The 27,010-nt window shown below is 34.3% G+C and overlaps 1 protein-coding gene across 1 annotated transcript; it reads left to right on the forward strand.

The window, feature by feature from the left end:
- Positions 1–8,525: 8,525 nt before the first annotated feature.
- On the forward strand, positions 8,526–26,576 carry LOC149084323 (U6 snRNA-associated Sm-like protein LSm4). Its single transcript, XM_089234691.1, has 5 exons — positions 8,526–8,613; positions 17,204–17,245; positions 20,597–20,695; positions 21,522–21,702; positions 26,303–26,576. The coding sequence occupies exons 1-5, from the start codon at positions 8,611–8,613 to the stop codon at positions 26,374–26,376; spliced, it is 399 nt and encodes a 132-aa protein (XP_089090817.1). The 5' UTR covers positions 8,526–8,610; the 3' UTR covers positions 26,377–26,576.
- Positions 26,577–27,010: the final 434 nt, after the last annotated feature.

The raw sequence follows: 27,010 nt of genomic DNA on the forward strand, positions 1-27,010 counted from the left end.
TGGATTTTATTCGTTGGTAAAACGAATACAAATGAAAATTTTTCATGGCACTCGCTCCGGGGGATGACCGACAAGCTTCCAAGTCGGGGGCCCTATCTTTACAGGTTTCATTTTGGGGGCCCTGGATTTTATTCGTTGGTAAAACGAATACAAATGAAAATTTTTCATGGCACTCGCTCCGGGGGATGACCGACAAGCTTCCAAGTCGGGGGCCCTATGTTTACAGGTTTCATTTTGGGGGCCCTGGATGAATCTCATTCTTTTCTGTTGTAGAATTTGCAACAGCGGAAGCCCGAGATAAAGCCAGTCTGGGGCCCCACCAAAAGTATGCGAATTGGTGTCCCGGGTAATTGGTTGGGGGGTCCTGGATTTTATTCGTTGGTAAAACGAATACAAATGAAAATTTTTCATGGCACTCGCTCGGGGGATGACCGACAAGCTTCCAAGTCGGGGGCCCTATCTTTACAGGTTTCATTTTGGGGGCCCTGGATTTTATTCGTTGGTAAAACGAATACAAATGAAAATTTTTCATGGCACTCGCTCCGGGGGATGACCGACAAGCTTCCAAGTCGGGGGCCCTATGTTTACAGGTTTCATTTTGGGGGCCCTGGATGAATCTCATTCTTTTCTGTTGTAGAATTTGCCACAGCCGAAACCCGAGATATAGCCAGTCTGGGGCCCCACTAAAAATCTGCGTATTGTGTCCCCGCTACTGGATGTGGGGCCCTGGATTTTATTCGTTGTAAAATTGATAAAAATGAAAAATTCTCACAGGGGGGTGTCCGACAAGCTTGCAGGTCAGGGCTTCATGGAAATGTTGGCAGGTTGTAATTCGGTGCCCCTGAATGTATCTCATTGATTTTTGTGGTTTAACATTGTAAAATTTGCAACACATCGGTAGCCCAAGATATATCCAGTGTGGGGCCCCACTGAAATTCAGCGAATTGAATCTGGGGACCCCCATGGGGAAGTTTTCTGGGGATACTTGATGAATCTCATTTGTTTTTTGTTGCTTTATTATTATTTTCATTAAAATTCGCTTCTTCAGTAGGCTGGTGCTTTCACACGTCCCTTTCCCCCTTTCCCATAGCACGCTGATGAAGTGGGACGAAATAAACAAGATATGTCCGGGAGAGAAGTGGGGGGGGGGGGGGGGGTTGGCCGCCAAAGGCGGAAGGGGGGCAGAGCCCCCCTAGTATACATATATTTTGGAACAATAAAAATTCATACGACACCACGTACCGTCACATTTTTTAATCATACCTTGGCAACGGATATGTTCAAAACTTGGAAGGGGGGGGGGGGTAGACGAGGCCTGGGGCCTTAATACCAGAAACGAGAATGGACTCTATCGTATGGGAGAAGTGTGTATTTTCGTTCACCCCGACGTCCTGCAGCAGCACCCTCCCTCCCCTCCAGACTAAGATATTTGACGGGTCCCAGGTCAGGATGCAAAAAATGCATCTGGACCATCTTCTTTCAGTACCTTTCAAGCTAGTTGTTTACACATGTTTGACAAATTTATGATGTTTTTCGACTTTTTCCTCTCTATATCGTTGATCAAAGTTTCCGTGGGATCAAAATGATCCCACCTCACCACTTGCGTAAGTTTTTTTTTGTCTGACGGCTGGTGTGGTCAGACTGAAATGACATCGGAAGAGCACCAGTTTTCTCAATAAGGGTTTCAAATTAATGGTGAAACATCAGATATCCGAGTTGATCATTAGGATAGTGTTGTCAGTAAATTATTTTAAGCAAGATCTGTGTGATCGATATGTCATAGCGTTGTTTGCAAGTACTGTGTTACTGACTTAGAATAAAACTAACTTAAGTGCTAGTGAAATATATAGTAAATATTATTTTCTGAGTACATTTGAATCATATCTGTTCATTTTTCAATCATAGAAATTGCGTTCAAAAATTTAATATATAATTTCAGAAATCATGTATCCATCCCTCCATTTCTTTCGAATTTGTGTCTTAATTTAATAAAAGAAAAATTTTGAAAAATAATTAAAGAAATTTGAAAAATTATTTAGCGAATTGATTGTTCGATGAATGAGGTCATGTGAAAAAACCCATTGCTATTATGAAGACGCTTTTTGTTGGTTTTTAAAATGCATTAATACTTGCTGGAGTCAAAATGACCCCACCCCACGACGTCAGTTATTCACAGAATTTTTACAACGCCAGTTAAGGGTTAAGAACAGTAAAGTAATTCTGTCTGGGAAAATAAGGACAGTTTCTCTTTAAAACGGGACGTATACACACATACAAGAATGGCGATAGACCGGAGTTGTGTTCAGTTTGAAAGAAAGAAAGTGCCAACTCTCGAAATCAAGCTATTTCAAGATACCCACATGTCTGCACTCTGCGTTGACAGACATGTAGTACTGGCGGAAGAATTTGTGCAAAAGCATTTGCTCTCTCGCGATTGAATAGTAAACATATCAGCTATAGTGGTACCTGGGCGTTCGAAACTCAGCTGTTGTCGTTCGGAATCGGATTTAAAATGAATTCGGGAAGAGGCCCACGCCGACGGAAGATGACCACGAAGTCATAAAAAGTGTTCAGAAACATTTTGCGAGGAGGACTCGAGGTGAGTTCATGAACGGACGTGTTGTGTTTTGCTCTTCGTGATTGAATTCTTTGTTTTGTGAATTTGTATTTTTTTTTTCCCTAACAATTATCAAGTTAAGGAATATAGATTGAAAGACAGGCCTATTGTGTCAAACATTAGTGGTACCAGCGTTGGGTTAGTTGTCATCGAACAACGTCGGAAGACGTTTTCTAACTTCATACCCGTATTGAATACTTAATTTCAAGTTGTCTTCAGTTATTTATATGGCTTCGTAAATTGAAGCCACCATAGCTCTGGCGATAATGGCGGCAAGTTTAATGGAGACTCAAGAAGGGAATGGTAATGCAAACCAAGGTCAGGGTATTAATTTCCCTGTATGGTCATCTAATTATTCTGATAATGAAATAATAGATTTTTCAACAGACATCACTAGCTTCACCGTGAAATATCACGGAAATACCAGAATTCCAACGTCCAGACCTAATGATCTCAGAAGGAACTTTATTAATATGATCAGCAATTCAGATCAAATTACTGAAATAAGGGTAGCCAAGAGCGGTGATCTTTTTGTTACTACTAATTCTGCATTGGTGGCGAAGGAGCTACTTAACATCAAAACTATCCTTGACATTCCAGTTGTTAACTCACTTCTAACCGATACACTATCTTCAAAATATATTGTGAGGAATATTCCAGTTGAAATTCCATTAGATGAAATTGCTAATGAGTTAATTCTAAATGGTTTTTACCCTTTGAATATCCGCCATATTCTACGAAACCAAATTCAGACACCAACTATTATTATTATTGCACTAGGGACTTCTGTGCCCATTGAACTTAAATTATGGTATCAGATCTTTAAGCCACAAAGATTTATAGAACGACCTTCCATGTGTAACAAATGTTTCAGTTTCTTTCACAAATCAAAATTCTGCCCAGTCAAGTCTCAAATCTGTTTATATTGTGGTGGTAACCATATTGCCAAAGATTGTGATAGTGAAAAGAAATGCATTAATTGTTCATCACCAGATCATCTTCCTACTGACAGAAATTGTCCAAAATATATCCATGAACAAAAAATTCTCAATTACAAGTCTGAACATAATGTGCCTATTCATGTAGCGAGGAGATTCTGTAAGCCAAATGAGATGTCATATGCCACTAGAGTGCAAACTTCGTCTCAACACATAGATTTATCTAATATCAAAAAAGATATCCAATCTCTTGTTGCAAAAGAACTGGCAGAAATAAAAGAATCAATAATGCTGGAAATCAAACAGTCTGTAGCTGAAATAATTACACAATCATTGAAAGAAATTGTACCAGAAATCATCTCCTGTATATCTAACCAGCTTCAGCCTATGTTAAAAGATCTTGTTAATTCTTCAAGAAAAAGATCGGCTTCTTCTGATGATCAATTGAGAGATGCAATTAGTTTCAATAGCACCATTTCTGAAACTGTTAAAGACAGACATGGTTCAAAGAGAAAGTCTTAACCTGTTTTTATATTTGATTTTATGCCACATTTACTCATTGCCAAACTAATTTATAAATACTACTTTATTAAAAATTTACTTGAAGATTCGGTTTGAATCACACATGACTAACATCCATAGAATTCTTCAATGGAATTGTAGAAGTATTAAAAATAAGAAATATCATATTCTTCGTTTCATGAATGATTTTGATATCATGTGCTTCCAAGAAACATTTTTATCTGATGAATTATATTATTTACCTAATTTCCAAATATACAGATGTGATAGACTTAAAAGTGGGAGAGGAGGTGTATTAATGGCTATCAGAAATAAGTTTCCATCAAACATTCTTTTCAAATATAACTCATCTGGTGTTGAAGCTCTTATTATCAAAATTTATTTGCAGAATTTTCATTTCACCATTGTAAACTTATATATATCAGATTCTTCAAATATTATTAACGTCATGAATGTGATTTTTGATCAAATATCTCCACCTTTTGTTATTTTGGGTGATTTTAATAGCTCACATCCTGCATGGGGCTCATCCAGAACTGATAATGCTGGTCGTCAGCTTTATAATTGGTATCTTCAGAATTCTATTGGGCTAATTCAACCGCTTGCTCCAACTCATTACTCTTCACAATCTTCCAACTCAATTGATTTGAGTTTTTGTAGTACCGATTTAATTGGAAATATTACTTGGTCATGTGGTAACTCTCTGTATGACAGTGACCATATTCCAATAACATTAGAATTGAAAACTCAAGCAAGATCTACATCCATTATTCATAAATACACTAGTTGGAGAACATTTAATGACAGTCTGAATAACTATGATGAAAATATTACTTACTTTAATTTTGTGAAAAATAAACACATGGAAGCTCAAAGATCTTCAAATCGTCATCATTTCAAATACAATGACTACTTTGATGCTAATCTACGTATGCTGCTAATAGCAAAGAAACGATCATTTCGAAAATACAGGAGATGTCCATGTCAGGTATGCTGGATTAATTATAAGAAAAACTCAGCTATTTTTAAAAGAACTCTGAAAAATCAAAGAAATAAATCATTTGAAGATCAACTGTATAAACATGCAGCCTATCCAAAAATTTTTACTATTTTAAGAAGACTGAAAGTTATTCACTCCAAAGTATATGAAGATGATAATTTGTTATTCTGTCATAACAATACAGTCATCAGTGATCCTTATAAACAAATTGAACTCTTACAGCAAACCCTCATCAAACCTTATATCCATAAAGACTTCGATTTTTTTTGTGGCCCTTGTCAAAACTTTGCCACAGATATGAATTCTCCAATACAAATTTCGGAATTGAAGACAGCAATTATTAAATCACCACATACAACTCCAGGTCCTGATTCAATTAACAGCAAGGCCTATTCATTAATTCCAGATGATCATCTAAAATTCCTCAATTCTGAACTTAATGAGATTTGGTCATCAGGCACCATTCCTTCAGATTGGAAGCAGGGAAAGATAATATTTCTTCTCAAACCCAACAAGACACCTACTTGCCCTTCATCATATCGACCACTTACTCTCACAAACACAATTATGAAGATTTTTGAACGCATTGTTTTATCTCGATTGAACTGGATATCATTGAAATATAAACTGTTCCCTTCAAACACATATGCTTTTAAATCTAAATCTGGGACACAAAATTTGTTAAATGATTTAAAGTGCAATATTGTCAATACTTTCAAATCTAAAGAGATTGGAATTTTAGTTTCTCTAGACATAAAGGGTGCATACGACTCTATAATACATTCTGCTCTTATATATAAACTTCAATCCACAGGTTTTTGTGGTGAATTTATTGCTTGGTTGAAAAGTTTCTTATCTGAAAGAAAATGTTATATTAGTTGGAGAAATCACAAGTCAAATCTAATCAATTTTGATAGAGGCCTTCCTCAAGGATCAGTTATATCACCATGGCTTTTCAATTTATATATGAATGATATGTTTGCTCAATTACCAAGTTCTATCCATCAATTTGTTTATGCAGATGACATACTGTTATGGTGTAGTAATAAAGACATTAAAATCTTAGAAAATAATATAAACAATGCATTGTTGAAGATTACTGATTGGTTAGGAAAATGGGGTTTTACTCTGTCAGTTGAAAAGTGTTCATATAGTATATTTACAAAGAAAAATGTTATTGGTACTTGTAATCTGGCCATTAATAGGAACCCTCTGTCATTAGTACAAAACATCAAGATTTTGGGTGTCATCTTTGACCAGAAACTTACTTGGAATCCTCAGGTTGATCACATCCTAAAAAAAGGAATAAAAACATTAAACATAATTCGGATCATTGCTGGTCGTCTTAGAGGAGCCCCTGGTAGCAAACTCCTTGCTATTGCATCAAATATCATTTGCAGTTTTTTCAATTATAGTTCTTTACTCTGGCACAACTGTTCACAACGAAATTTAAACAGATGTGCAGTATTATATCGTCAAGTTCTCAGAATTGCAGCGGGATTACCCATTTCAACTCCAATACCATTATTATTAAGTATTTGTGGCAAACCTCCTTTTGAACTAATGGTTATGAAATCTGTATCAAGTCAAATTATTAAAGCCAGAGCATCAACGTACAACACCAGCTTCAAATTCATTAGTGCCAACTTAAATAATACAGCTGTGACTTCTTCTCTACCCATGTTTAGTTCTTCAGTCATAAATTTCATCCAGGACAATCATCTACTCATACCAGTTCAACCTATAGTTTTTGCTAATCCACCCTGGATCATCTCTAATATATCGTATACTACTGATGAACTGCCATTCCAGATTACGACAGATCCAAACTTGGTCAATCCTTTATTTCAATAATACGAACAATTACATTGGTCTAACTCAATTATAATTGCTAGTGATGCATCCAAATCATTTCATACAACAATAGGAGTCTTTTGTAATAAAAATACGAGAACTTTCCAGGCTACAGTTCATGACTCTTCTTCTGTTTTTACAGCTGAGTGTCTTGCCATTGCTGTTGCTGCTTCAAAATTTATATCTGAAAAACGTCACTATGTTATATTATCAGACAGCAAATCAGCAATTTCTGCATTAGCCTCCGTAAATCCAAAGTCACATTCAGCCATCTTTACTACACATCTCTCTTTAATAGATGCTTCTAGCCGGGCAGAATTCATTTCAATTGTCTGGTCACCAGGTCACAAGAACATCTCCTACAATGAAATTGCAGATAAACTGGCTCGAACTGCTGCTAATAATGCAAACCCTACTTTTCCAGATTTTTCATATGTTGAAGATGTGCTGAATTTGCTTGAGAAGTCATGGAACATCCACATTGAACGATATTTCAGATATCAGTTTCTTTATCCACTTGCATCACGTTTTTTTAATACTATTAATAAATATTCACCTTACTTTACGAAGAGAAAATATGAAACATTATTTTACAGATTATTGTCAAACAGAGCCCCAACTAATGGTTATCTGTGCAGAATTAATCAGAAAGAGACTGCGAAATGTGACTATTGTGATGATCAAGAATCAAATGATCACTTCTTTTTTATATGCAAACATTGGAATAAATATCGCAATACCTTTTTCCAAAGTATTGGTATAAGAAATAATCAGAATTGTAATTGGAGAGCTATGTTTATTGCTCCTCCAAAATTATTTGTCAAAGGATTGGAAGTGTATTTATCTAAATGTAATAGATTCTGATTTTTTTTTTTCAAAATTTGATAATTTGATATACATCCTGTTTTGAATGGTTAATTTTTTTTTTTTTTTCCTTTATCTCTCTTCTCTCCTTCTCTCTCTTCTTCTTTCTTCTTCCCCTCAAGTCCCTGATTAATCTGATGTAAATATCACTGATTTGTTTTTCCATCTACTCATGTCTTGCAAACATCGTTATAATTCTTGTATATATATATATTTTTTTATAATACATTTGTCTATTTTATGGAATTTATTTTTTTTTTAAATTTTTATTTTTTGCTTTATGTATTGTGATTTTTGTTATGAATAATTATGTTGGATCATACAAGTATGATTGTTTTTCTTGTATGTAGCTATTTGGTTTGATGCGAGAAAATTTCTTGTGCTGTATATATTGTGATTTAATATTTGTACAATTTGTGATAAAGCTGTGTACTGGTATGGGTTTTGTATAGGTGGTACATACAAAGTGAATGGGTATAGTTATATATATGTTTCAGTTATTTTATAATTTTCTAAATGTATGGTAGTTTCCATATATGTTGATGTATCAAAATTTTTTTTTTTTTCCTACCCTAAAAAACTAACAAACTAACACATTAACCTTGTATATTTCTTTTTTCTACCCGTCCTAAAACCCTAGGTTGGTACAAAAGGACGTAAAACAAGTCAAGTCAAGTCAAGTCAACATTTTGCGAAAGTGCGTGCGTGTGGGAAAATAGCATCTTTATACGAGTAATTCCTTACCGGTTCTGTAAACAAACACGAGTTTTGTTTGAATTGGGTTTCACGAGTTGAGTTTCGGCGCTGAATTGACGATGGTGAGGAGGAATTAATGCTTTTTTACGAATTTAATTTTAATGGAGAAATTAATTGATTACGTGCAGCGTTTTTGTTACTCAATCTCCTCCTCCCGCCGCTTATAAAAAAAAGTCATTTTTCTTTCTCGCTGCGTGACCATTTTTCAATTATTTTATTCTTCACGCCCTAACATTCGTTGAAAACCATCTCTAAAGATATCATTGGAATGTGAAAAGGTTCAAAATGGGTTGTAGTGTATAACACACTAACCATTGCAAATGATTCACTCTCTCTCTCTTTGTTTGCTCTTCGCGATATTGTATGTAGCTTATTTTAGGCATTCAATACCAGGGCTTCCACTCATTCTACTGTCTCGGTTTCGTCCTACTTTATTACCAAATCCTATCAAAAAATTTGTATAATTGGTTTTAATTGAGGAGGGTATCATAGATATAATGCCAAATAATACAAATGTATTGAGATTGAGATTGATGATTCTGCCAACCCACAAATTGTAGTTTTTTACGGTTATTTTGGGGAATGTATGCTTCCCCCCCCCCCAAATAACCTTATAGTCTATAAATGATAAAACTTCTTCCTGGGGTAAAAAATAATTTTGTATTTACTATCTCATATGGTCTTGGACAGTAATTAACATACATCATACAAAATTATGGTGTACATTTTGTGTTTAGGTGAAACAACAGTTTGTATTCCAAAGCAGTTGAATACATAAGTCTATTCTAGGTTTGGGGATTCTGATTATACCCGATAGCATTCAATTTTCTTCTGTATTTTTAGAGCATATAAACAGTATTTACAATGCTCAGCGAAGAGCTAGAAATGAAAGTGCTTCATTTGTCAAAAACGATTACACTGACATTGAACATTAAAATCTAAAACAAATCCTTTTAAAAAAAGAGTAAAACAAAGACTGGCGACAACCATCAAACCATCTGGTCCATCTTGACTTATTTATATCAGACCTTTTGTAATTTACGCATTTTCCACTGTGCTTTTGGAAGTGGTCTTGAAAGAGCATCATTCTCAAAAAACTTACGTGTCTTCATCATTTGCTGTGTGCATTGTTGAAGGGAGTTGTGTGACAGACTGGACTGTGAAAGACTCGAAAAAAAAAAAAAAAAATGTAATTACACGGTATGTTGTGAGGAGAGAGAGAAAAGAATTATCTGTGTGGTTGCTAAGTACACTGTTTTGACCTAAATTTGTTTTTGGTAACCGTCATTTCTGTCATTTTGCTTCGGCTTGAGTCAATCTTACAAGATAAGGCTACTGAAATAGTGCTATGAAAAAAAAATTAATTGGAAAAAATTTTTTTTTAGGGATATTTTTGTTATACGCTACGATTACGTTGTCTAAGTGGAGTACCCTACTCCATCCTACTTTTTCTAATTTTTTTAGTGGGAGCTCTGCAAGGTAAATACGTAATATTCTTATTTGTACAGACAGCATGTATTGTTAAAATAAATTAATCTTATGTAAGATTGACAGTTAAAACAATAGGATGACTTAATGGATACTCTATAGCAGTGGTACCCAATCGGGGTGCCTGGATTCCCCAGGGCCCACTTGTAGAACTCTAAAAAACTTAATGCTAAAAGTTGGAAAAATAAATTACCTAAAAGGGGAAAAAGTAGTTATATTTATGCACAAAAGCATGGCCAACAACACTGCACTAGTGATATTGTTATGATTAGACGAAAAGTTTACTTGCGGTTAGATCTTTCTATAACTGGAGAAACTACAAGACACCCTGGCTCTGTCGCAAGGAGCAGCGTGAGCATTTTGGCCAGCACTTTTTAGTGAATCAATAAATGATAGCAAAGATGGAAAAGAGGGGGAAAATCTTGGATGCGTTTCATAGGGAATCAAGCACACAACCTTCGACACGCAAGTTGTGTGCTGTAACCACTGCTCCAACTGCGGATGTTAAATTTAAGTACAATTAAGTATATTTTATTGTTAAATGTCGCCAGCAAAAATTTCACTGAGTGATGTAATGGCTCATCACTCATTTCGGCCGATCACGATACGCTAAATTTCTGCAATGTAGCTAGGAATGTAGTGTTTGTTTATAAATGACCTGGATATCTCCAGCAAAACCAGAATTTAGTGATAGGTCAAAGATTACATATGCAGCCAAATCTTACTAAATTGAATGTGCAGTGACCTACAAAAAACTTATCGCTAGTTCAAATTATTTGAAATTCGGATTCCGGAGTGGAAAAAAAAATTGTTCAAAATAACAGCACTAATACTGAATGTTGTATTAGCAAAACATGTCAAACTATTGGAGATGAAGAAATTTGAAAAGATAAGTTAATCTTATTTAATCATTCAATTATCGAATGAGAATATACAGAAATAAACTGGACCTACACAGTGTATATTATATAGAAACGGATGCATGCACACACGTGATACCCGTATAAATGAAACCAATTATAAATAGAGTGTATACAAGATTATTTTCTTTCATAAATGTAGTGTTTTTGATTGCCGTAGTGCATCGTTATTAAAATAGAAGAATCAAATAAATGAATTGAAAATCAAAGTGCAACAGGCACTAATAATAAACAATTATATAAAGTTGTATAAGATCATATCAAAAGACGCAATAAAAAGTGTGACCAGTCAGGGATTGTACAACAAAAGGGCGGAGCACCTCATTTCCCCTCTGACAGTTCAACTCACCCAGTCCAATTCACTCTTAAGCTCTGTTGAAGACCTTGAAAACTTCTTCAAGGCTTTGTTAGATTACGTATTCATTATGATCATCGCTAGCAAACAGTGCCACCAGTGAGCTGTCAGGGTGAAGACGCTGCAGTCTTCTTAATGGGAGCACTGGTACTGGAGTTACAGGAGCTGCAGGAGTCAAATACCTTATCTGCTGTGGATGTTGCTCTGAACCAATTTCCTTTAGATTCCTCTCGAAGTAGTATGGCGAGCATCCCTGATGTGCGGAAGGACGTCGTTTCTGGACAGCTTATGGCATAGTACAGTGGTGTGCGAAGTTCAAGATAAGCATTTATTGCTGGCAATGGCTTTAAAGGGATTGATGTATGAAACGGTACATGACTGGTGACAAATAAGAGAAGCTCTTGCAACCAGCCTTGCTCCAGTCCAGATCAGAATTAAATTTTTAGCTGATTCCCAGCCCTCAGGGTAGACTCTCATCATAAAGACTACTACTAAACCACACATGTACCTTGTCCATATTACTTTGCGGAATTTCTAACGAATTGGTACATGTTGGGATGTGCACGTCTGTGTTATGAACCTAACATGAAGCTTGTTTCTGTGTAATGCTTATTATAGTGCTGCCATCTACCACATAGTTTTTGAATTAGGAGTAAAGTGTAATGTTTGAAGATTTTATCATTGTAGGCCTGTTGCTCTCTGGGGCGAGGCTTTTAAATGAGAGATCGGCTTGCATTCGCACCTCAAAGTTGAGAACCAACTTCAGCCGACCACCACTGCAGTGATGGTGGGGTTCGAACCCAGGACCTCGCGATGCGAGTTCGTCACTGACCTCTAGATTAACTAAGAGTTTTTCTTTTACAATTTTTTATTGCAAAAATTGTATTTGCAATTCCTCCCAGTTCGAGTGTTATGTTATGTCATGTCATGTCAATACACTTCAGTCATAATGAGAAAAACTGGTGGCAGATGGCAGCACTACACATAATAAGCATTACACAGAAACAAACTTCGTGTCAAGTTCACAACGCATACAGACACATTCCAACATGTACCACTTAGTTAGAAGTTCCACAGAAAAATATAAATGAGGAACATGTGTGGTTCGCTACTAGTAGTAGTAGTAGTCTAGTAGATGAAGTAGAATTTCCAACTTCAAAGTGCAAATGTAAGCCAATCTGCCCTTCAAAAAGTCTCGCCACAGAGAACAACAGGCATATCATGGTGCAACTAATCCATCACTACACTTCACTCATGGTTAGAAAAATTGATGCCAGATGTCAGCACCACATAAATGATGTATCGCTTGAAAGTTCCTAAAATATGACCAATAGCTCGGAAGCACCCAAAATATGACTTGTTATGGAAAAATATATGTCATATTATAACCATCAAGACTTTCGGGGGGGGGGGGGGGAGAGGATGATGAGACTGAGTTTTTTTGCATAAAAAGTTCATTTAAAATATTTTACTTAATTTTTCTCCGTAAATTGATGTAAGAAATTCTTCCGAACAGTCTGTGAGTATTTAAAGTCTATGCTCTTAACTATGGTCATTTCAAACAAGTTATGTTCATGTTATAATTAAACCAGTTGAGCTTATGTCTGGTATGAGCAATGACATCTGGACTAACTTCAGCCGACAAACTTTTTGGCTAACAAATATGTTTCCTTGCGATATTTCTACCTTGGCTAGCAAACATTTCAGTTGAAATGGATGCACATCTTCACATAATACAGCAGCGTTGTTAAATGAATTTTCACGCAATTATCAGAATTACTGTCTTCAAAGTCTGATGATAAATTTAAATAAAGTATTAAGTATTAAAGTAATTAAGCCTTCAAAATAAATTTCAATATATATGCGTCTATTTCTCTTCCAGAAAAGTTTCCAGTTATTTTATGTAATATCAATGGTTAAGCTAAAGTAGCTAAATGGTTAAAAATCCTATAGACTACTTGCATGCTTTCAGTGCGAACTTTCTTTTCGGTGTAAGATTCTTAACATATGAAACTGAATAGTCTAGACCAGCGGTTCTCAACCTTTTTTGAATCGCGGAGCCCTTTTTAGTAAAAAAAATTCTATGGCAGAGCCCCGTAGGATCATTTCTTAATTATTCATCAAAGTTACTGATTTATTTTTACTATTTAAAAATATTTCTAATTATATTGTTTTAGCTTTACTGTTTTTTTTTATTTTCCTCAAGCGGCCGCGGAGCCCCTGGAGAGTGCACAAGGAGCCCCAAGGGCTCCGCAGAGCACCGGTTGAGAACCGCTGGTCTAGCATTCTAATAGATTGTCTTTTACATCTGTTTAAGGATAAGTCACAAATAAGCTGACCACAAGGCATAAGAGGAAAGCTAAGAACCCATCTGGGTTGTGTACGTAAATAAGTTGTGTAAAGCAGGACTTGTGACAAACCCAGATGTCAGGTCACTATGGTGACTAGAAAATCTGTATTGTTGCCTAAAATTCTTCTTACATGATTGCTAGATCAGTGTTTGTAGATGATGAAACAAAATTTTATTCTTTCATAATGAAGTCTGAGGATGATGTCACTCTCTGCTATCCATATCAAGGTTTTTAACAACTTTCTGATGCAAAGATATGTTTAGGAAAGAGGGAAAATTCAACTGCCATGCAGGGAATCGAACCCACAATTGCCCAGATCAAGATATTCATTGCCTGTGTAGTCTAGTGGTCTAGGGCACTTGCCCGGAAAATGTGAGGACGTAGGTTCAATTCCCTGCATGAGCAGTTGAATTTTCTCTTTTTCCTAAATATATCTTTGTGGCATCAGCCAGCTGTTAATTTTTAAAACTTTCTTCATAGTGAAGTGCCTTCCATCCCGGGAAAGAGTCACTAAGTCCTAGAAAAGTCGAAAAAACATTATTTAAGACTGTTGTGCAAAAACAAACATGTTTGGCTCCTAAAAAATTTGGCTGGTGCTGTGTTTTTGAAGTCGTCTCGAAGGAGCGTCTTTCTTAAAAAAACAGGTCTTTATAATTTGTGAGGAAAAGAGTTGACAGACTTTCTGGATTTAGGAAGACTCCTAAAAAGGAACATAATACAGTAGTGTCTCAAAAACCTTAGCCCCAAATGTTCGAGTTTCCAGATAATCTGAGGCACTAAAAATTTTTGAATTTCCTTCTTGAGACCCATTTTATTTTTTTTCCCTACAAGAACCCAACTTCTTTATTTTTTCCCCAGGAATACTACATACGCATTGTACAGTACTTTTCAGTTTGAAAGAGACTAGACAGAGTCCCCAGTCCTATAATGGATAAAACTGGTGTGATAAAATATTACATAGTTACATTACTCCCCTTAAATGGATGTAGACCATTTTAAATTTTGGGGGTTACTGATAAAGTGAGCATTTTCTTTGTAATGATAGACAATAGTATTGTCCACTAATTGCCTGGGTAAAATCATTGGAAAGTCAGTTGAAAGCTATCAGCATCAATCATCATCATCCCCAACTCTTCTCCCAGTCACACTCCCATCTTCACTCCCTTTTCACAATTCACATTTGTTAAAAACATCCTTTCCCATCCAATCTTTATTCAAGAATAAAAGTACAGTAAATATGCTAGTACTGCTCTCGCTTGTCTTTTTAAGCAAACTTAACATTTAAAACATTTTTATATTGTTTTTGTTGGATAATTTGAGTTTTTTGATGATTTGAGATGGATGGGATTGATGCTATCTCAGATTATCGAGACTCTACTCAGGGCTGTCTCAAGAGCATCGAGGCCCCCCGGGCCAAGTGATTTTTTTGAGGCTATAACCTGCAAATTTACATGCTTATTCTCGAAAATTTCAACCTTATCTCATGTTTGTGTGAAGCCCCCCCCCCCCCCTTCTCTTGAGGCCTCCGGGCCATGCATTAAGATGTCTGACTCTAGTGCATAGTTTCCCTTTTTGTTCCATTACCCTCTTCTTCAGAGAAATTATTTTTTCTCTCATCACCCCTCAACTCAAGTGAAGCCATAGGATCCCAAACACTGCTCTAGTGTGAGGAGACAAAGACATCCATGGTTTCTAGTACACTGTTTTGGCCCAAAATTTTTTTTTTATGGAGTCATTTCTGCCATTTTGCTTTGGCTCGAGTCAATCTTATAGAATACTAAAATAGTGCTATGAAATTTTTTTAAGGCTATGGTTATGTTGTCTTTGAAGGGGGGTAGCTTCTTTCCTCCCTGTTTTTTATAATTTTTTGATTGGGAGCTCTGTGTGTAAACTAAATTGAACTTTAATATCTCACATGCTTTGGATTTTCCTTCATCCAATCCTGAAGCTGTGTTTAACAGGGACAAAAATAATTGAAGACTTATTTTTGAAATTATTTCTTTTATTGTTGAAACTAAATTTTTTGATTGGTTCAGAAGTAATTATTTCTTTTTAATTACTGATTTAATTAATTAATTCTGAGATTAAGTTTAATCTGAAATTACTTTAAATGATTCTTTTATTATTTATTTCAATGATTTTGATTGTTTTTTTTCTCAATAATGCTTGAAATCATTTATTTCAATAATTATGCAATTATTCTTTTATTGATTGTGGAATAACTTCTATCAGAAATTACAAAATTATTTCTGTCGTTGATTTATAAGTCATTATTTTCACCAATTCTGAAATTACTTGTTTCAAAAATTCTAAAACAATTTCTTTCAGTAGGGAAAGGTGGGCACCGCTTTTGAAGTTTTTATTTTTTTTCCTCTGAAATTTATGAACCAATCTACCTGAAAAAAAAAATCATGAATATCCCTCTATTACTTAAACAGTCAAACCTCTTATTGGTTTTGGAAGTCCCAATTGTCCTCAGGCAGAAATTGGCACAGCTATGGCTTACTCCGTTCAACGAGTCACTCCTCTTACTAAGTCATGTTTTTGCTCTCCCAAGAGTGACTGATTAACAAAGTTTGACTATTCACCTATGAATTTTCTCAAAACAATCTCAATAGTTTATCTCAATTATTTGTATGAAAAAATATTTTGTAAACCAAAACAAAGTATTCCACTGGAAATTACTAGTCGTTTTCAGCCCATCACGTGAGAACGCAATAATTGAACTATTTTTTAAAGACGAGAAAAAATGTTGCATTTTACTGGTCTTTATTTTAAATTAGCACATTGAGATAACGTAATTTAGTAGTTTCTTTTGACAATCAAACTATATCCTATTATATACTAGTTAGAGGCTTAAGAATGGTTTTAAAATTTCCAAATAACAGGTATTTCAACATTTAAAATTTTCCTATTGTATTGTGGACCAAAGATTTTTTATTTGCTGTTAATAGATATATTTCATATAGGTTTACAAGTAAATGAGTATCATATGCTTCAGCACTAAGTTCTTTTTCTTGCATTCTTCCTGTCGTTGTTGTCAAGAAATCTCAAATATCGATGGAGCAATATTTTACTTTATGCAGCTAAAAACAGCAAACTTCTGCAAAATAACTAAGATGTGTTTCGACCATATACTTTTTTGTTTGTAAACCTTCATTACTTAATTGTCTAACATAAATTAAAAATATCTAGTTCACAAAAAGTGAAAAATAAATTTTTAAGGGTCGGTCCACTCTTGTGCTCCATCTTCCCCTAATTATGAATTTTTGTCAAACCCGGGAATTATTTCTTTTACTTATTCTACAATTATTTCTTTAATTACAAAATTATTTCTTTCATTAATTCTGGAATTAATTGTATAATAAAGAACTTGCTTGTGACAAATCTTTTGCATCAAAGCCGATTAAATGCAGGAAATTTTGTTCAAACAGTTTATTTACTTGAAATAGTAGTTGATTGTAATGTTTTAGATGAAAAAAAATTGTGAGCCAGATCCACTAATTTTTTATCATAATTAGCTTCTTTTTTTTGGCAGCTACCCCTTTCATTGTTACGTACTGCTCAGAACCATCCCATGGTAAGATAGTTTTTTGTTTCATTATTTCATGTTTTTTGATCTTTCTTATGTTATTCTGTATACCGGAGGTTCTCAAACCTTTTCCACCCGCTGTGCCCTATCCCTAATCAAAACCTGGGCTCCCCAGGAGCAGTTTAACAAAAAATCTCTGAAAAATCTTTGTTAGTTCGAAAAACCGGATAAATATTGGCAGCACATAGTTTGAGAACCCCTGCTGTACCTATACCATTTTCTTCTGTTTGTGCATCAAGTTTCATTGCCGCACAACAAGCTGCAAGAGTAAGCCAAGTTAAATTAGTTTGATTTCATGATTAAAATCACTTATTTCAAAAAATCATTTATTTAAATAAAAATTCAAATTTTCTTTTTTTTTATTTAACTTCAATGATATTGAAGTAAACATAACCTGGTATGGTATTTATGTTATTGAAATATGGTAAAGTTCTTGATTAAAAGGCGTATAGAAGATCTTTCTTTTTCTTTCAAACCGGGCACATTCTGGTTCATCGCCAGAGGCAATTAACTACAGATTGAGTTGCACGGGAAGTGTATGTGGATACTATTAGTGTTTGAGTGTGTATCTAGTGGTATGTGTGTGAATTGTTTTTAGTGCTGCCATGTATATTTCAAATTGTGAGTGAAGTGTGATTTATATACAGTGAAACTTTAATATAAAGATATTCTGCAGACCAAGAAAAAAATGATGTTGTATAGAGCATAGCTTCCCAAGCTTTTTTGTCCCATCGCTCCCTTCTTCAGAAATTTTTTTCTCATATCGGCCCCCCAACACAATCTAACCGTTGTGCTATCCACATACTGATGCTGTTGAAGTGCAGAAATGAGATGTGGTTGCACAAAATAGATTATACTGCTGGCCAAGTACATCATCATCTACTTACACATTTTGCACTACTTGTACTTTTTTTTCTTTTGCCAAAGAAATTTCCATTCTTTCAGGAGTACCCATGCAAATTTTCATCACTCTGACCAGTAGTTCTTATTGTATAGTTTGTAATCAAAACTTTAATTATAATCACCCTGTATAAAGCTGATTATTTTTTCATAAATCTATTACTAATATACAGTAGAACCTTGATTAACTGGGCTTAATGGCGAACGTATATAAAAAATATGTAATATTAAGAAGGCAGGGGATGTGTTACTTCTTATGGGAAAGAAAATGAAAATGTCTGTGAGGTAATGTAACTACTAGTATACACTAGTCTTTTGTTCTTTAGGGACAGATGGTGTTTTTATTGTATTATAAGACCACCTGTCCCTATCATGATGGTGTCACTATTGTAGCTGCTTTTTTGTGAAGGGAAAAATAACCCCTGTGAGATAATACACCACACAACATTTAGATGGGTGATGCAATCCTTATATCATGCTAAAGATAGAGCATTGGAATGTAGCCAAAGGTTAAAAAATGTGGTAAGAATGAGAAATTTTGACTTTGTATGCAACTTTAAATAACTAAGATACTTCATATGAAAATAATCAGGCAATTTTTATGAGACTTTTTGGAAAAAAAAACCACTTATATCATTTTATACCTTGTGGTTGAAACCACAAGGTTTAAATCAACGTGGTTTACCAAACAACCCTGATTATCTGAAAGATTATTTTTTAGAATTTTACGCCTCTAGAGCAAGGTTTGTGTTTTAGACTTTGAATATGACTAACTTTGGTGCTTATGAAAATATGGTAAATATTATTTAAATTTATAAATTTCATTTTCTGAGTATATTCTAAAAATATTTGTTCATTTTTTAATCATAAAAATTGCGCTCGAAAATTTAATAAGTGATTTTTTGCTCAAAACATTACAAACATCATATATCTCTCAATTTCTTTCGAATTGTGTTTTGGTAACAGATAATTTTCAGATAATAATTGAAGAAAATTATTTAGTGACTTGATTGATAGATGAATGAAGTGATGTAAAAAAACATATTTTTTAAAAGAAAAGTATTTTTGTTGAATTTTTTAAATGCATTAATACTTGTTAGAGTCAAAATTGCACCACAATGCCAGTAATCCACCAATTAAGGGTTAATTAATAAGCAGTCAGTTAATTTAATTCAAAAACAGATTTTTTTTTTCTTTTTAAAAAAACATGATTTTATCATACCCTGACTTTGCTACAAATGACTCAACCAAGCGCAATGTACACAAACATAAAATTGTTTGTTTACAGGAAAACATTGAAAACATTATTAGGAAATTTTTATTAAAAAACAAGTTTTACCAATAGAGTAAGAGAAATTAGCTTGGATAAAAGTGATTTTACTGTGAAGTAAAAGTCTAGCAGAGATTTACCTGCAGCCCAACATTTACATTGACTTGATCAAGTCTGACCTATGAAGCATGTTTCTCGTTTTTCAATCAAGAATACTAATAATAAAATTAAATCCTGAAGTATTGGAAAGCGAGCATTAAATCTGAATTCAAGCTGCTTTGAAATTAGGAACAGTTTCAAAACATAGATTAATTTCTTAAAAATTTTTTAATTAACTTAAGTTTAAAAATTAACTTAAAGTTGATTTTTCAGTGAATGACACCACTTAGGAAAATTCTCAATCAGATTGTGATTCTCTTTGAATTTTACAAACTGTGAATTTTATGGTAATAATTTGATGGAAAGATGAAAGAAAGAAAGAAAAACATTTGTGAGGGCAAAATCAAGGTCAATAATAATTGTAAGATTTTTTTTTTAATTTCTATGTAAATCACCCTCTGAAAAAAAAAAAATTTTACAAAATTCTTATTAACTCTTTAACGCCCAGATAGAAAACCTGGGAGGGTCGTGAAAATACCAAATTTTTTTGTGTTCGAAGTGGACTCGTCCAAATTTCGGCCACTTTCCCTTTCCCCACGAGTTTGTATTCATGCCACCCTTTGCACTGACGTTTACCCCCTTCATTTCAATGGATTTTCGGGAGATAATTTATCTATATCTATATATATATATATATATACTGAAAACACCCCTTTCCTCTCAGTATTATATCTTTGTGAAATGCATTGAGTACCCTTAGTTCATTCTCAAGGAACATTCTAGTACATCAGCTTTTAAAATCCCATTGATAGGGCGTTGCAGTTGTCTTTTCCGTTCCCACCTCTGACAAGAGCTTTCATCTTCTTCCCCGTTGGTGACAAAAGCCCACCAAAACATACCCATATCCCCTAGCTGGGCCGACTTGAGGCGGTTATGGGCATTAACCTACTTGGCCGACTTGGGGCGATCTGGGCATTATAGAGTTAAATGGTTTAAATTTGGTTTGCTTGTTTTTTTTCATAATGTGGACTTTTCCTAATGTTGGTGGGAAACTTCTTTAATTTCAACAGCTTGTGGAGTTGAAGAATGGAGAAACATATAACGGTCATCTTGTGAATTGTGACAATTGGATGAATATCAATCTCAGAGAAGTTATCTGTACATCACGGGTAAGTATATAGTTCATCAGTTTGATTTCTTTTTTCACATTAATTGACATATATGGACATATGTCGTAATAATGTGAGGCATAATTATTGATCAGGAAATCTTGTGCGTTATTGCAATTATTGTTTGAGGAATTTTTTCACACCACTAGAAGCATTATTCACAAATATAGTTACCGTATTCCCCCTGTGTTAGACAGCATGCCGAAAAAAACTAGGTAAACCAGCGTGTCAAGAAATGTTAGTCATGTATTCCAGATTATTCATAAATACAGTAGAACCTCATTACATAAATGGACTAATAGGGGCTGAAGGTTGTCTGTTATAATGAAAGTCTGGTTTATAACAAATAATTCTTATTGGGGTGTAATGCTACAAGGTGTGTATCAATGAAAGTACAGTAGTTAGCTGTAAAGAGTATTCATTATATATGAAGGGGGGGGGGGGTGCTGCTGTATGATAAATGAATCTAAGAATATTCAATATATTTCTTTTGCTTTTAATTGTGCTTTGACTTGCAAAACAGTCTTTAACACACCCAGATGCAGTAAGTTACCCAGAACATAGGTAGAAAGCATTGTTTAAAACTAAGGGGACATCTGTAGAACAATTTGTTGAGCAGTGGCATCACCTAGCAGTGAATTTTTGTACATTTTTTTTAAATCAAGTAAATTGTAAGTACATCATGTGAAGCATGCCATTTAACCAGTAGGATACCCTCCATTACTTTCTGGGTTAGAGAAGTTTAATTTCAATACTTTGTTTTTAAAGTCAGTTTAAAGCAGTATAATTTTGTGCATTCTGATTTTAATATTCTCAAATTATATAGGACGGTGATAGATTTTGGAGAATGCCAGAGTGTTACATTCGTGGAAGCACTATCAAATACATGAGGATTCCTGATGAGGTCATAGACATGGTCAAGGAGGATATTATATCGAAAGGACGAGGCAGAGGAGATGCAAAGAGAGGCGGCATGGGAGGCCAAAGAGGTCGAGGAGGTGGTCGAGGTACGTAGGCTAGGTTCTTACTGAAAATATATTTGTAATAGTTCTTTTATACTGTTATAAAGTATATGTCTAGATATTTACGATAGGTTTAAGATAGACTCGTGTAGAGTTTACTGTAGACGTAGGTCACAGTTGTTTTTTTTTGCTCCTAGACTAGGTACATGGTACAGACTAGAACAAAAAGTACAGTGTTTCCCCAAACTATTCCTCGCATGATTTTTCAGGATGCTTGTAATACATATATATATATATACACACACACACACTAGCCCTTCTCCAAAAAATAAGCTTTGGTTAAAACTGTCAGCCACACTAACACATTCTCTATGTTTGTTGCTCTGATTTTATACATGATAGTTCTATTGAATTATAAAGTAATAATAAAATATGTGATAATGTTATTGGGGCATGCATACTTAATATAATATCATTACTTAGTATAATGGTTATTCAAGTTATTCAGTGATTTTAAATTCCCAAAAATGGCCACTTTGGGCAAGAGGGAAAAAGAGTAATGAATCGTGGGAATGTGTGTGTGTGTGTTGGCTATCTTTAGACTTTTGATATTGTTATAAACAAATTATTCAAGAACCATTTGTGCATAGAAAAGAATGATTACAATGAAAAATCCCTTTGAGACGGCAAGGTCCTCACTTAGATGAACAATTCAAGGGACAGGATGAACTCAGTGACAGCTGCGTGATTGATCCTTTAGAAATTGAGTACAAGCAGACTGTATGAACAAGAAGTGCTCATTCTAAGAAAGCAAAGGAAGATCTGGGGCCAGTGTTTCTACAGGAAATATAGTCACAAAAAAATTAAAGCATAAATTCAGATTTGTTTTGTACATTAAAAACAAAAATATATCTCCTGAAAATAAGCCCTAATGCATCTTTTGGAGCAACAATTAATATAAGACCATGTCTTATTTTTGGGAAAAGACAGTAGAAGATTGAAAACTTATATGAAAACAATTTTCATTAGTATATTCGCACAAGAGATTACACATTAAAATGCTTTATTCAAAAAAACACCTATTACATATATACAACCTATAAAACTTCTTTCATTACCAGTCTTCTTCACTAGAATTTTTTAGTAACTGGTGGTACTTTGCTATTTTTTCAGCTTTTTCATTGCCTAATCTATTCTGGAGCTTGTTTTGAACAAACTTGAAAGTTGAGAAAAGACACCCACCCGATATTGAGGTAGCAGGAATATACTTACAAAAATCTTGGCTCAAAAGACCTGTTGTTTTTTCACCTTTTAGCCATTGTTTTCTACCATTTTGATGCAGTCTGCCATGTCCCTCTGTAGGCAGAAATCAAATAACTGTACCTGCATTTTTGAATTTAATGAAGCAGGGTTATTCAAACTGTTTGAAGTGAGGAATTCAAGATAAGGAAAAGCAAGCCACTTAAGCTCCTGAAAGTTTGGGTTAAATTAAAAAGCAACCCCCCCCCCCCAATGGTTCTGGTTGCATAGCTGAAGCTTTTATTTTTAGGACACTTTTGGATAAATTTCTTTCCATGGGGCTTGAAAAATTTAAAAAAATAATAATTTAGGGGCCAACCAAATTTTTTATAATCCAAGCATAGTTTTTTTCCCCTCAAGAAGACGTTCCTTAATAATGTATACTCACCTTTTCAAGTTGAAAAACACACTGCCATGAAATCAGAAAATTTTGTCATTCTTAGACTTTAACCTACCTACTACATATAGAAAATTTCAAGTGCCAATGCTGATTTTTCAGTCGCCAGCGTGGCTTAGTGCCTGGGATTTATCAAGCATTGTCTTTCCATTTATAAATATTGCATTATTTTCTAACTTGAAAAAGTGAAAATCTAATTTAGGATCTATGTTTTCTTGATTATAAAATCGTGCTCTGCATTTTTCTTCGTTAACCATCAATTTGTGTAAATAGTTAAAAATATACTGCCCTGTATGCCCAAGAGGAAAAATCTTTTTCTCTAAATTGCTAATCATGACTGATTCAGCAGCCTACTAAGCTCATCATCTAATTATGTTAGAAAGAATCCGAGGGTTAAATTAGCATTTTCAAGTGGTGCGTAAACAGAATATATTGCATAACAATGTAATATGTATATTTTTTGAATATATATATATATATATATAGTATATTGATATTCTACTATATCACTGTATTCTATATAGGTGTATTGTAAAAGTAGTTGTGTGTAAATATAATAAGAAGTCTGAAGTCGAATTAAAACTATAATTTTTTTATCATTTGGTAGCAACATTTAAAAGAACAAAAAACAAACCCTGAATGTTCACCAAACCTATTTGCATTTTTTTTAACTTTTATCTAATTCGTCATCATTGAGTTTTCATTATCCAAATTCATTTATATTACCACAAACAATCTTCTTGCCCCAGTTTCACATACGACTCAAGGTTCAGATATTACTCAGAAGTAGGTGTGCTCAGGTCAACAATTATTACTCAATAGGAATGTCAATTTTATTAATCAAATATTTAATTTAACATCCACGAAAAGTGTATATTCAGACATAATAAATGATGTACACATGAAAAAAGGACGCACATACAAGATAGCGTATATTCTCTCAAATTGTTCAGTAAAAAATTTAGTTTTCACCATTTTGCCCAAAAAAACCCCTGCCTGGGCTGGGTTTTTTGCAACCCTGCAGAGGGTCTACATCTTGTAGCCATTATATACAGAATCTTGGGCAAACAGTGATGATGAATCCTTCTTGTGCATCACCAGATACAATACTTTTTTTAGAATAGATCTGCAAGAAAGGAGGTTGGGGGGGGGGGGGGTATTCTTGATTTACGTGAAATAATGTTTGCAGGCTTGAGAGTGTAACATACAAAGTAGTGATATTTGAAACTAAATGTGTTGAGCTTGAAAACAAAAGGTGTCATAAGCTTATGGTAAGAGTTTGCTATAATCCGCAGAATACGGATCTACATCTTCAAACTTCATGAAATTTCCCATATGTGTAGGCCTAAGTAAGAGGGTTGTCATATTAAGGGATTTCAATTTTCCAGGTATCGATTGGGAAAACCTATTGGCTAGACATCAATATGAGAAATGCTTTCTTAAGGTGGTGATTGATAATGTTTTATGTCAGCAGGTATCAGAAGCTACTAGGGGTACTTCTATTTTAGATTTAGTTCTCACTAGTTCCAAGGGTCTTGTTGAACATATTTTGGCTGGGGATGAGTTTTGTTCTAGTGAGCATTGTTGCATTAGGTGTTTCTCTGTAACTTTTCTTCGGGTAAAGCTGATAACAGAAAAATGGTGGAAATTTGGGAAAAACAGTGTTAAATGCGGGTAAAATGATTTTTTCCGCATTCAACACTGTTTTTCCCTAACAACCACTCAAACAAATTTTAAGATTTTAAGTAAATAAAATCATTTTAAAACTTCTTGTAATTGAAAGTATGTTTCAAAAGTCGATGGTTACAGAGATATTCACTGTGCAAACAACTTGGGACAGCATGTATTAATTGTTGCTAGTCAGCAGCCATTTTGTATCTGCCATGGGATACATCAATTCTTATGGATTTCTGGGTGTAGAATCTGAATCTGCTATTGAAAATATGCTGATACATAAGGTTTTTATGTAATTTAGATTTTTAAAAAGTTTTTAAAGGTTTTAGGTTGCTTGTGTAGAGATCTCGTGACAAAATACATTTATAAAATTAAGTCTGACTATCTTAAACTATTTGTAACCACCCATATTACACAGTGAGTCTGTAATTTTGAAAGTACAGAATCACAAATGTCTGAGTGAATCAGAAGATATACGATATTCAGAGCAGTACAGGCCCAATTATGACACATTACCTAACTTCATAGAACACAAGGACCTGAAATGATTTTGTGATTTCGTTTTTTGATTTAAAGCTTTCTAAATAGCAAGCTGAATTTTGAGTTCTAGGTGGTTGGTCCCCCCCCCCCCTTCTCTGTGTACCGAAGAACCAGATTTCAAGTTTCAGATTGTGACTGTTTTTCTTTACATTTTGAAATGCGGAATTCAATGTGTGTTTCAACATAAAAGGCTGATGATAGAAATGGTATTCAGTATAACCCCTAGGAGGGGTGACTATTTATTTATTCAAGGAAAATCAGCTTATAATAACGACTTTCAGTGCCTGTAGCTTATACAGTGGACAAAAGAGAAATACATGAAGATATACTACTAGAGCCAATCAAATATGAAGATCGTGAGTGCAGATACATTGTTATGGTTGTTGCCTTTTTGTACATGTTTAAACAGTGAATTCACAAAATACTTCTTTCTTTTCTATTTATAAGACAGCAGAGACACAAAAGGCCACATGAAGTCAAGAAGTGGCACTAAGAAAATCATATATCATTATGATTATGTAAGGATAATGGTAATAAAAATATGTAATAAAGAGTAATGTAAAAACTTTTTTGCACACACATTAAAAAAAATTTTAGAATTCAGATAAAGTTATCCCTCCAATACTTGTTTTTCGTTTACCTCCTGACATGAGCAATATTATCGAGGGTTATTATATTCATGCATGTTATGAAAACGATTGAGATATTATTGCTATTCATATAAAATTTTTGCAGGTACATTTGGAGCTCGTGGTCGGGGTGGTCCTGGTCACAGAGGGGGTGGAAACCAGAATCGCAGGAAGCAGTAATAAATGCTTGAAATTTATATTGGTCGACCTCTTGTAATTTTGCGCCAAGTCATTTGTATCATCTTTCTGTGATCATCCGGCGATTTTTGATTTTTGTGATTCATTGTATGAATGTACACTTGTATGGTTTTTGTTTGCGGTTGGTGTAATGTTTGTACATTAAACAAGAATAAAGAACGATCTGTCTCTATTGTTAAGAAGCGGTTTATGTTTATATATTTATGTAATGCTAAATATTTTTGAGCAAATTTTCATGTACAGCATCTGGCATGAACTAAGAGTTTTGCTGGCTATCTCCGCTATTAGAAAAAAAAACTTATTTTTTAAAGTCTTTTTAAGGAAGCCTATGTTACTTTAAGTGTCAGAATTTTGTATGATGTATTTTTTTAATTAGTCTCAAAACTGCTATATACCGAAAAGGTTGCATTTCAAATGGAGTTTTCAGCTAAAATAGTACTGGAAAAAACTGGCTGGCTGATTTTGTTTTTGTATCAAGAAGCCATAATATTCTGTGACAAGAATTCTCAATTTATCAGTATTGAAAGATTGCATTTGTTCATAACTTCCACCAGAATATAGTTATACCATAGTCTCCCAAACTTTTTGTTCCATCGCCCCCTTCATCAATAATTTT

Source organism: Pholcus phalangioides, unplaced genomic scaffold, assembly GCF_987345545.1.
Source record: "Pholcus phalangioides strain wild (caught in Gottingen) unplaced genomic scaffold, Ppha-v1.0 ptg000008l_1, whole genome shotgun sequence".
In the NCBI taxonomy this organism is placed as follows: Eukaryota; Metazoa; Arthropoda; class Arachnida; order Araneae; family Pholcidae; genus Pholcus; species Pholcus phalangioides.

What these genes read in the sequence shown, in the direction of transcription:
- LOC149084323 (XM_089234691.1), top strand. An exon ending in CTGCTCAGAACCATCCCATG is followed by an intron (nt 17,246 to 20,596) that starts GTAAGATAGTTT and finishes TAATTTCAACAG; the next exon opens with CTTGTGGAGTTGAAGAATGG. An exon ending in AAGTTATCTGTACATCACGG is followed by an intron (nt 20,696 to 21,521) that starts GTAAGTATATAG and finishes CAAATTATATAG; the next exon opens with GACGGTGATAGATTTTGGAG.